Raw genomic sequence first — 12407 nt, 5'->3', positions numbered from 1 at the left:
TATTAAGACATACAAACCCAAATGTCAAATATTTCTAAAGTAAGAAATCTGGCTAGAAAAGCCAGATTCTAGTTTGAAGAGCAAAAGCTTATTCACACCTGTAAACCATGTTCTGAATGAGGATTAATGTTTTTCACATCACTACTAGTACTTGCGATTTATGCTGCTAGGAAGAGCAAGATCACAGTGAGGAGGGCCAGGAAGAAGAAAATTAAATTTTAAATACTTTAAAAGAATATATACCTGTCTTTTTATTTTTCTAATATATGTTTGATATCCCGGGATTATTTCTGCTGTTACACATGCTGACTCACTTGCTTCCTTACAATTTTTAAGTGTAGTTTGCCTCCTTAATTGTTTCTCCAGTCTGTACCTTCCCCACTTGAATAAATGTTAAAAAATCTGGATTGAAATGTAATCAATTTAAGAAGGAAGGAAGATAGGAAAGAAGGAAGAAAAGCTAACATTTTCTTATTCAGCAGATCTGTTTCTTGTATGTATTTGGAGTTACAGCTTGTCATAAAAGTATTTACTTCTCTGTTTGTGCCAGTGCTGCACAAGCCGTTGCAGGCACAGCAACACAAAGCAGATTTGGTTCAGGTTTGGTCATAATAAACAGCACTGTCAACAAAGTTCTGGTCCCAAGATCATATTTCCTGGTAATTCTGGATAATGTGGAGAGAAAACAGCCTATTTTAAGATCCTGGCCTCCATTTGCAGAGCTGGTCCTTCTAAACACCTCCTGAAATTTAGATGGCGGATCTGTCTGACTGTCAAGGTCTACAGAAAAACAGATACAAAAATAATTTAAATAGACCAAGCTATTTTTAATAGACTGATTAACCTTTTACAGAAATACTGCTCACTTCTAGTTTTCTTAAAGGTTAAATTGTAATTCTGTTTATATCTCTCACCTACTCGTAGATATCAGAAAGCATCAACCTGTTCACTAGGATAAGAAAACAATATTATATATTAAAGAGAATGTGCACTGGGGAAGAAAGGAGCTACCTAGGAGGGGTCAGAAGAACCATGCACAAATTATATTGAGTTAAGCAGTGACAATTTTCTTCTGACTAGTCTGAAAATGTCCTAAGAGTTAGAACTAGATAACTGTGGAACAAGCTCCCCCTCAGGGAAATGGTGGAAGCCCTGTTTCTTGCAGTGTTTAAAACTTGATTACACAGCAGTGGAAAAACATTTTAGGGAATGATCCAAGAACTAAATGACTTAATAAACCCTTTTTCATCTCTAATTTCTTCAAGCCTCTCCCAGTCTCACATGAGAATTTGTAGCAGTGCACTCACATCCTTTTAACACACAGTTGCACAATCAAAATCAGCACATTATGTTACTTCATGGAGTCAGTAAACTCTGTAATGGTTCTTCTGGGTCAGATAAAATGATTTTCTTCACAACTGAGGTGAGTGGTAACATTTATTCATTCATCCATTCTCATTAAGGTCCATGTTTCTAATAAGTTGCTTTAAAGTCTATATACCAAATTCCCCACAGCAGAACTGGAAAGGGAGGCTGGCTTTTAGGACAGCTAAAACAAATGTGTAAGAAAAGTAAAGAAGTATTTTATGAAGGTCACATCAAAGAGCCTTGAGTAAAATACTCACTCTCTGGTCTTATATTTTCTACAAGTTATATAAAAACTCTGTAAGAGATGTTTAAGAGAGTTAATTGCCTGGCTCTTTTTTGGAGTACTGTTAAATGTCATATCCCTTAAACTATAAAAAGACCCACAGCTAGGCATTATTCTTATAACAAGGAGCTCTGTGATATCCTATGGAATACAGTGATTTGGTCTAACAGGGTATGGTCTGGAATTGGCAACCTTGAAAGATTTTGCCATGGAGCTACCTAATACTGCCAGCCTTATTCTCTGGGGCAGAAACAAGTTGTACAGCAATAGGTTTTGTGCAGAAATCAAGTAGCAGAGAACAGAATGCCCCACTCCAAAGATTGCTCCCAGCAGTGAGGTCCTTGGAGTGCAGCCAAGAGCCAAGATGCCAGGGCAAGCTCAGCCCAGAGCCATTTTCTCCATGGCTTCTCCAGCTCTAACCTTGAGTGTAGGCAAACATTTAAATGGCAGTAGGAAAGGGAATGTTAAAGCAGTGCACACATGTGCTGTTTCTGCATTTCCATCTGCTCGTTTACTGTTTGTGTCCTCCCACCTTTGCAGTATCTCTGCCTGTCAAGCCAATTTCAATAACATAAAAAATCCAACTATCTAAGGCTCTGAAAAGAGGAAAAATATTTTATATTTAAAATTGCCTGTAACAATTGCTAAGAATAGTTCTTCTGATGTAGTGATGTCAGGATCTAGCAAATCTAAAAAAATCATGTGTCATAAGCATGTTTCCAGAATCTGGAAATGCGTAACCAGTTATGCAAAATTATTGTTTTGGGTTATCCAACATTTCTGGCTCTCACTGGCATGAGGTATCAGACAACATAACATACGCATTTGTGTCACTTTGCACATACACTTTTATGGACATCTTTTTTATTTTAAAGTATCTTTATTCATTTTCATGGACCATGATAGTATCAAAAGCCTAAAATGTAGTAGAAACCAGAAAATTAACATAAAGCCAGTGAAAAAGACAAAACAGCATAGGAGAACTAACGAACAGTGTTTCATTGAATACTACATCCATGTACTTCAACCCTAGTAGAAGGGAAATCATCCTTTTCTAATGTTCATGACAAGTTGTATGTTGGCTTCCGCCCTCTTCAACAGGCACAGTTAATACATCTCAGGAAAGCTAAATGTTGCACACAAGTGCTTAAAAAATTAGTCCTCACAACAGAAAAATTATTTCACTTTTCACAGAATTTAAGTTCGAAGAGGACTGTCTAGTCTGGTCTTCTATGTAAAACAGACCACTGAAGTTTCACACAGATAACCTCTACTAGCATGAGGATTTTGGTTAGTCTTTCAGCAGACTAAAGTCTTGCAAAGTCAGAGATTCAAAAATACAAAGGTGACACTGCCTGTTTCTCACTGCTAGAAATTTTTTACATAGTCTAAGGGACAGTTCTAATTCCAGTCTCACAGTGTCCCTTGCTTTTACTGCAGCAATTTGTATGGAGATACTGTCTCTGAAATTCCCTTAGGCTATCTAGTTTGTAAACAAGGTCTTTGGAGTTTTTCCTGTTTTTCTGGGATTTCTCGTAGTTGTTGAATTCTCTCATTTTTAAAAATACACATGGATCTTTTTCCAGCCAGTTCATCCTCATCACTTGCTCTGTCTCCATTATGTGAGAATTGCAAACATATCTCTGACGTGCTTGCACCCACGTAGAAATGCATTTACTGTCTTCATGTGTTTTGGTTGTCCAGTGCCTAACCTAAATATGTTCAACACTAAAAGATTTTTGCTCTTAAAAACTGTGTATTATATTTTCTTTAATGGTTAACAGAGGTTCAGACAATGGGTTATTTTTTTTTTAACATTTCAATGAATGTGATCTGACAGACTCAAGGGTTTTCAAATTTTAAATTCTTTAATTCTCTCCCCTTCAGTCCATGAGATGTGGACAGCAGGAGGTGAAAGATGTCTCCCTAATCAAAATTCAGAACAAATTCCAGGCTGAAAAGAAAAATGTTGTGGACTACAGTTGCTACAGAAAGTAGAGGTGAAGGCAAAAAGTGGGACTGTGTCTATATTCTTCTTTTCTTTTCTAAAACTGTATTAATCAGTGTAGGTTAATTTCAGTCATGGGCATAAATTATGGCCCCAAAGGAGTTATGTAAAGACATCCTCTACGTAGAAGAAGTAGGAAGTAGGCACCACTATCAAAACATACTTCAGTCCTCTTTTTTTGTCCAGAAGGTATGGCAGCTATGTGTTGCTTTTTACAGAGATAAAATAGGAAAAAAAAAAGGGGGGGGAATAAATAAATAAATAAATAAATAAATAAATCTTTTTAATGCCAATCTCTGCATCTTTTAGCTGCCCTGTTTTGGTGCTACATTTAATGACTGACTGTTCTACAACTCTCAGTCGTCAATGAACACAAAATGGGTAATTCAGTAAACATACACAGAACTTTCAAACTAATGCAAAAACATTGTATCTGAATTTATTTTTTACAATACATATATACCAGGACTATAAAAAAGTCCAATACAGGGGGAAATCACTCCACTGTCTTGCCCTTGACTCAATCAGAGACTGGTCTCTCAAATCCAGCTCTCCAGGGCTGGCCGTGGTCTGAATGTCATAGAATCATAGAATCATAGAATCCTAGGGGTTGGAAGAGACCTCAAAAGATCATCTAGTCCAACCCCCCCTGCCAGAGCAGGGTCACCTAGAGTACATCACACAGGAAGGCGTCCAGGCAGGTTTTGAATGTCTCCAGTGAAGGAGACTCCACAACCTCTCTGGGCAGCCTGTTCCAGTGCTCTGTCACTCTCACAGTAAAAAAAAATTTTCTGATATTCACCTTAAACCTCCTATGCTCCAATTTGTATCCATTACTCCTTGTCCTATCACTGGTCATCACTGAAAAAAGCTTAACTCCATCTTCTTGACACTCACCCTTTACCTATTTGTAAACACTGATGAGGTCACCCCTCAGTCTCCTTTTCTCCAAACTAAAGAGACCCAGCTCCCTCAGCCTTTCCTCATAAGGGAGATGTTCCACTCCCTTAATCATCTTTGTGGCTCTGCGCTGGACTCTTTCAAGCACTTCCCTGTCCTTCTTGAACGGAGGGGCCCAGAACTGGACACAATACTCCAGACGCGGCCTCATCAATGCAGAATAGAGGGGGAGGAGAACCTCTCTTGACCGACTAACCACACCCTTTCTAATGCACCCCAGGATGCCATTGGCCTTCTTGGCCACAAGGGCACATTGCTGGCTCATGGTCATCCTCCTGTCTACCAGGACCCCCAGGTCTCTTTCACCTACACTACTCTCCAGCAGGTCAGCCCCCAACCTGTACTGGGACATGGGGTTGTTCTTCCCCAAATGTAAAACTCTACACTTGCCCTTGTTGAATTTCATCATGTTTCTCCCCGCCCAACTCTCCAGCCTGTCTAAGTCCCTCTGAATGGCAGCACAGCCTTCTGGTGTGTCAGCCACTCCTCCCAGCTTGGTGTCATCACCAAACTTGCTGAGGGTACATTCTGTACCCTCATCCAGGTCGTTGATGAAGATGTTGAACAACACCGGTCCCAGTACCGACCCCTGAGGGACTCCACCAGTCACAGGCCTCCAACCAGATTCTGCCCCATTGACTACAACTCTCTGACTCCTCCTCATCAACCAGTTCCTAATCCACCTCACTACCTGATCACCAAACCCATACTTGATCAACTTATCTACAAGGATGCTGTGGGAGACGGTGTCAAATGCCTTACTGAAATCAAGATAAACCACATCTACCACTCTACCATCATCTATCCACCTAGTAATTTCCTCATAGAAGGCTATGAGGTTAGTCAAACATGATTTACCCTTGATAAAACCATGCTGACTGCTCTTGATGAGCCCCATGTCCTTGATATGCCTAGAGATAGAGACAAGAATAAGTTGTTCCATCACCTTTCCAGGGATGGAGGTGGGGCTGACCAGTCTATAGTTACCCGGGTCCTCCTTCTTGCCCTTCTTGTAGACTGGAGTGACATTTGCTATCCTCCAGTCCTCAGGCACCTCTCCTGTTACCCATGACTTACTGAAGATGATGGAGAGTGGCCTAGCAATGACCTCCGCCGGCTCCCTCAGCACCCTTGGATGCATTCCGTCCGGACCCATCGATTTATGGACGTCCAGATTACTCAACTGATCCCTAACCCAATCCTCATCTACTATGTCCTCACCTATCTTGACTACTTCTGGGGCTATATGAATCTGGGGCTCATGGGGAAATCTTGCAGGAGTAAAGACAGAGGCAAAGAAGGTGTTCAGCACCTCTGCCTTCTTTATATCCTCTGTCACCAGGGCTCCCACCTCATTCCTCAGTGGGCCAATATTGCCTCTAGTGTTAGTTTTGTTAGCTATGTATTTGAAAAAGCTCTTTCTATTATCCTTAACCTGACTTGCAAGGTTAAGTTCCAAGGAGGCCTTAGCTTTCCTAATTGCCTCCCTACATTCTCTGACAACATTCCTATATTCCTCCCAAGTGACCAGTCACTCCTTCCACGATCTGTAGATTTTCCTTTTCCACTTAAGTTTGCCCAGTAGTTCCTTTTTTAACCATGCAGGTCTCCTAGCTCCCTTACTAGATTTCCTAACCCTTGGGATGCTCTGATCCTGTGCTTGCAAGAAGTGGTCCTTGAATGTTGACCAGCTATCATGAGCCCCTTTATCTTCCAGCACCCTGTCCCATGGGATTTCCCTTAACAGTTGATTGTGTTTCTCCTTTGTCCTGGGGAAGCTGATGGGAGAAGTAGTCTGTCTATTCGGAAGAGTGATATGATTAAAAAATTACAAGAGTGATATGAGATAAAAAAATTCTGTAAGCTATAACTGTTTTCCCAATTTAGCAAAAAAGTCCTCTGGACTGTTGTTTGAACAACTCTAGAGCTCAAATATCTATGGCTAGAAAGACAAAACACAATCTGGAGAAGCAAGTCTTCGGGTGTCAGTCTCCCAAGTAATGCCATAGGACAAGGGGAAATTACCTCAGGTTATGCCAGGGGAGTTTTAGATTGGATATTAGGAAAAATTTCTTCACCAAAATGGTTGTCAGGCACTGGAAGAGGCTGCCCAGGGAAATGGTTGAGTCATCATCCCTGAAGGGATTTAAAAGGCATTTTGACATGACGCTTAGTGGCGACACAGGGACATGGTCATTGGACATGGTGGTGGACTTGTCAGTGCTAGGTTATGGGTTGGACTCAATGATCTTAAAGGTAATTTCCAACCTAAATGATTATATGATTCTATAATTCTAAGTCCTTTTGGCTGTCTGCAGCAGTAAACTAAGCAGGGCCAGGAAACAGGCAGAGGAACAAAATAATCTGTATTATTAAATTGCTAATGTGGTCCTTCACAATGTTTTGGCTGATCAGCAGCTAGCACTCTCCCAGTCAACTCCCAGACATGGTTTGGTCACTTGCATAGGCCAGGGAGCATTCCTAGTAGTACGAAAATGAGCCTTTCTATGCCAGTTGGCCTTAGTAGTGGAGAAAGTCCCTGGCCTATTCTATTTTGTAGTGAAGACACAGCTCTGAATATCCCAATCAAACCTTGCTATGATTTTAAAAAGCTGTAATTTTTAAATGCTACATAGTGGGACAATATGAGAAACAAATAAGTAATAGATTAAGTTTAGATTAACCTACTGAGATTAATCTATTGACTGCAGCAAGCATGATGTCAGCCCAGTATATGTGGCTTCTATCATCTCATGCTCAGTTAGAAATGACAGTTCTCTGTGCACTTGGCCAGTCGTCACTCCAGGGTGATAGACCTGAGCTGAGTGAGATGAGTTAATTCACACAATGTGATTGAAGAAACACATTTTTCTCCCTACTGTAGATAACAAAGATTGTCTATATAGAGTGTTCACTTTCTTAAGGATTTATTGTTAGATTAAGAAAATAGGGAGGGCTTCTTGGCACAAACCTGTGACTAAGGATACACACATTGCAAGGTAACAAGATCTGAGCAACCTCTGACTGAACTGCCTTTGATCCTGAAACTCCTCATCAGACAGTGAGTGGGACTGCAGCCCTCTTGTGGGACTATTTTTTTAGTAAAAGAGAAAAAAAAGAAAGTTCACAGTTACTGCAGAGGATTTCCTAAGCAGCTGTTGCAGGTTACTGGTCCAAAGCTGTCCTTCAGACTTGGTGCATGAGACAGTGCATGTGGCAAAACCTGAGCAACAATGTCCCTACTTCTGACAAAAACCACGGGAAATTTTATTAAGAAATTATATTCAGAAATACTAATGTCCATGAGGGGGCATTCAGAGGTCAGTAAAAGAGATAGTGCAGTTGCCCATGAGGCTTTGATTCTGCATCCTCAGTGTGGTATATTCCAGAATGCAGCTTAATGGTGGCCTGTTATTTCTTGAATAATGCAATAATTGCTCCTTTGGTGACACAAGTCATTTATTCAGCTAAATAACTTTTCTAAAGAATCAGAACACCAATTAAGTGAATCCCTGCAGCCTTCCTTAATTTGAAAAGTGAGCAGATTCAAGCAAGCGCTAGAGAATTCAATGAAGCGAAGGACAGATTGCATCATCAAATATTATCCTGTCTTATTCTACATAAGAGGATCAAAATAAACACCAGAAATATACACCAGCTTCACGCTGAGGGCCCTCAAAGTTTTATTATCAGAGTTTATGTTTTGACAGCTCATTTCACATTCCAGCCTCATTTCAAAGCACACAAGGGGAGTCAAAATTAACTGAATGTCATTCGACATTAAGTGACTTCTTTCCTCTCTGCCACCTCACTGGATTTTGCAAGACCTAATAGGCTATATTTCAGGTTTTGAAATTGAATAATTGTAAGGAAAACTTCAAATCTTCCAGGAAACTATTGGACTGCATGCACCTCAGACTAATCTATACTACTTTTCCTATTTACACCTCTTGCAAATCTACACAAATTACCATTCAGCAATATCTGTTTATTACTGAAGAAAGCAATACATACTAGTAGCACGTTACTATTTTCTCTGTTTTTTGTCTTTTCTTTATAATATGGGTCCTGAGCCAAGAAGGTAACTAGCCCTGGGCTGTGTGCTTAACTTACTCCTGACATATGTGATCCCACCAGTGAAACCACTCACTGTGATACGTGGCCTAAAGGGCCTTCCTGAAGGAAACTCTTCCTTAAGATAGAAAAAATTATTCAAGGTAAAGAAAAAAAAAAAGAAATAGTCTGTTAAAGTGCTGCCATCTAGTTAGATGAGTGTATACAACAAATCCATTTATGGTGCTTACAATAACTCACTGTCCAGTACACTAGGCTACTTGTAGAAAATCTTTGTGGACAGTCACTAATAGCTAATCAAAGGGACCTATTTTACCAGGTTTTTGGGTTTGTAAAAACCTAAGTATATAAGAAAAAGTAATTAAAGAAAGCAGAGCATAAGAGCCCTGACAATTTTGGGATTCTTCAAAACGTAAGCAAATTTGTGTTGAACATTTTAAACTTGTGCTGCAATGCAGTAAGTACCCTCAATTGCCAAGGCTTCTGCAGAAGTTGACATTGCTGCACAACTCATAGGAAGCAGTAAATGATAGGAAAAGGCTGTTTTTCAGTAACCCGAGTCATATATGAACCTCAGAGCCCATATTTGATTTTAAGCATGTTTTGAATATGCAATTTTGTGAGGGAAGTTAAAGAAAAAAGTTTCACATTTGTTCTGATACTGTCTAGAAGATTGCACTTGAAGGTCTCAGGTTTTAACATGTTACCCCTTGTACACCAGGCAAATGAAAATCCTATGAAATCAGACTTTAGAGTCTGAGGTAATACAAGATGCAATGTGGTTATGGAGTGATAGAAACTACATTTGAAATAAACTGTTCTATGCTACTACAGAAGTAAAATCCTTTGCTGCTTGAAACAGTTGGAACTGTGCCATTGAAAGGACTGCACTTGCTGTTTGACTATTGCTTGTCTACCTTCTTTTATCAAGGTGAAGAGCACAGTCATGTCTGGATTTTCTTTCTTATGGATGTGGATAAATGACCATTGTGTAACTTCTTTGCTTTCTCATTGGGAAACGTGCTTTCCTAAAACGCGTTATTTCAGTATTGTCAGTTATGTTCAACAAGACAAATTACTCTCTTATTACAGAAGACAGATCTAGGGTTTAATACATTTGCCATTTACTTTAACAAATCAAGTATCTATTTTTTTCTTACCTCACACTTGTTTAGCAACCCTGTTTCTTGCAGCCTTGACCAGATGCTTTGGATCCTTCCAGCGTGTTCAGGGTGATTAGCATAGTTGCCACACATGCACTGATGCTTCAGCATCAGACTGTCATACACGACACCTTCAGCACAAAGACAGCACAATGAGAAACAAATGCAAGTTATCCTGTTCTTTGTCATGCATACAATATCAGAACTGGATTTTATTTAACAGTTAGAGCAAGATGAAAATTCAGCATCTGAATTTCCCTTTTGTCTGGGAAAGTCTGAGTTTTGTCTAAGAAATCATCTTGTGACATTGATAAGGCAAAAATCAATTCTCAAGGAATTATACTAATAAATACAATTGATTGTAAAGAAGAAATGAAATTGGGTGTTGTGTTGTTAGAGCTTTTACGGCTAGAAAAAATTCTGTTCTATTACTGAATCACTTGTTTTTCTCTGGCAAGTAAAGTAATTTAAGGCAGTTAACCTATATATAACAAGAAAGGGTTATATATTCATAGAAGTGTAGGGAAAATAATTCAGAAAAACTTTTTAAAATAGCTTTTTAAATGGCACGATGTTCTGTATTTGTCCTGCTTAATTAATACTATATTAATTCCAGATCTCAAAGCATTTAACAAGGAAGTTTCATAGAATTGCAGCAGTGGCAGCCAGAATCCTTTTTCATTAAAAAGAAAAGTTTCACTCACTATTCAATTAGGACCAAATCCTGTTGTTAGACTGCAATGCAAGTTTCCTTTTGAATTTTCTACGCTCAGTTATTCCAGAACAGAACAACTTCATATGGGACACTTATCAATATCACATTGTTTTGTAGCTGTGCATTGGGAGCAAAAGAGACATTTTAAGGAGCAGGTTCAAGCTAAACTCCATTTTTAAGGCTTTCAAACCAAGTCTGAAATACTACAAAAGTCTTTTATTCATTTACTTGTTGTATTTCCCTGAGAAATGTCTTATGTTTTCCTTATCACTATGAACCGTTTTCATTTGGGAAACATTTGGATTTTGCTTCCCCTTACAGTTGAAAGGGACTCAAATTAACAGTTTCTCCACGCTGCAAAACTTGGCATTAAAATCCTGGTTTTTTAATGTGCCACCACTACTGGGGATGCCAACACAGTTCTGGGAAAATTGGGTTACCCTGCTGCTGAAAAGTCAGCCAGTGAAGAAGATACAAAATCCAAGTCTAGATTCAACAACATGCTCAATACCGCTCTTATTTAGCAAAGTTCTTGAATGGATGTTGAATCTTTAATAAACTGTTTAAAAACTCTGCTGAATAAAAGTCTGTATACATTGTGGGTAATGCAAAATTAAGGATTTGAGATAATTCAGCTAGAAGCCAGCCAGAAATTAGTCTGCTCTAGAAATATTTATGCTGCCATATCTCTTAGCTCATGCACTTTAGAACTGATCCTTTGGGATCTTGCTATTTAAGCCAAGATGATAATAAAACAATTATGTTTTGCGTAAGGAGAATGCAAACATAAAACCTATGCAGCATGACTAAGTCTATTCTAAAATATTACTCTAACAAACAAAATAGTTCATTAGCAATAAATTCCTGTGTTTATGTTCTTGGTTTGTTTTATTTTAAAGAAAAAAAAAAAGAACCAGTGAAAATCTGGAGCTAATAAACTAGAGCAGCTTAAAATCTCTTCTGGCATTGTCAAAGCACTTAATTTCCTTTCTCTGAAGTTATTTGCTTTGCAGCTCTATCATCAGGTCTTCAAAGTCATTTGGAAGAGCAAATATGCACACAAATATGTGCATGCTCACTTATAATTATTACCTTGCTTTTCTTTTCTTGGCACCTGAAGTTTTAACTTCTACAGTCCGTTGCCTATGCAGACTGTAAATTTTGCCAGTGGTCATTATATCATTAAATAAGAAAACTTTTCCTCCCATCCCCCTGCCCAACAGAGAAGGTGCTTAGAAGCTAAATGTATGTGCTCAGGACTTGCAGTAGCTCTTAGGCAGAGTAGGCAGTTACATCCAATGGATCTGAATGGAAATTTTTGTTAAATGTTAAGAAAACTAGCTGAACTTTGAAAGTATCTCCTGCCTGCTACTCTGTCAATCAGTGTTTTATTTTAAATATCAATTATCCCTATAGTTTTAAGTTGGCATACTCCAAACTTCAGTTAATAAAAATATAAAATATGTATTTACTATGCTAGCATTATACAGAATCAAGATTTTATCTAATTATTACACTTTTTGATGGCCCTTATCAGCGTTGCAACTAAATAGTGGTTTTGAGGTGAAATGCTGAACCTTTGTATTCAGGATGCCTACTCTGATTGACACAGTTATGAACATCCCTTTCTTAGAGCATTAGTATTAAAAAAAAAAAAAAGTATAATTTAAAAATTAATTTTTTTGTATGTGAATTATTTTGTCTGAATCAAAAATAATTTTAATTGAGTTAGGTCAGTATTGCATGGCAGAAGCATCTGCTCCAAACTTTTAAATGCTAAAATATTCACACCACTGAGTGTAAAATTTATTTCTAGCAGGATTAATTGACTTAAGA

General features: G+C 38.6%; 1 protein-coding gene across 1 annotated transcript in view; it reads right to left on the bottom strand.

Moving 5' to 3' along the window:
- HDAC9 (histone deacetylase 9) overlaps nucleotides 1-12407 on the bottom strand; it is a 286192-nt gene that overhangs the window by 133387 nt on the left and 140398 nt on the right. The window contains exon 13 of the mRNA XM_051609619.1: nucleotides 9854-9987. Within this exon, the coding sequence (XP_051465579.1) occupies nucleotides 9854-9987 (134 nt within the window). The remainder of the gene's footprint in view (nucleotides 1-9853; nucleotides 9988-12407) is intronic.

The sequence above is a fragment of the Apus apus genome, chromosome 2 (assembly GCF_020740795.1).
Source record: "Apus apus isolate bApuApu2 chromosome 2, bApuApu2.pri.cur, whole genome shotgun sequence".
In the NCBI taxonomy this organism is placed as follows: domain Eukaryota; kingdom Metazoa; phylum Chordata; class Aves; order Apodiformes; family Apodidae; genus Apus; species Apus apus.
Note: the sequence above shows the minus strand (reverse complement) of the source record. Positions and strands in the feature narration are given on the sequence as shown.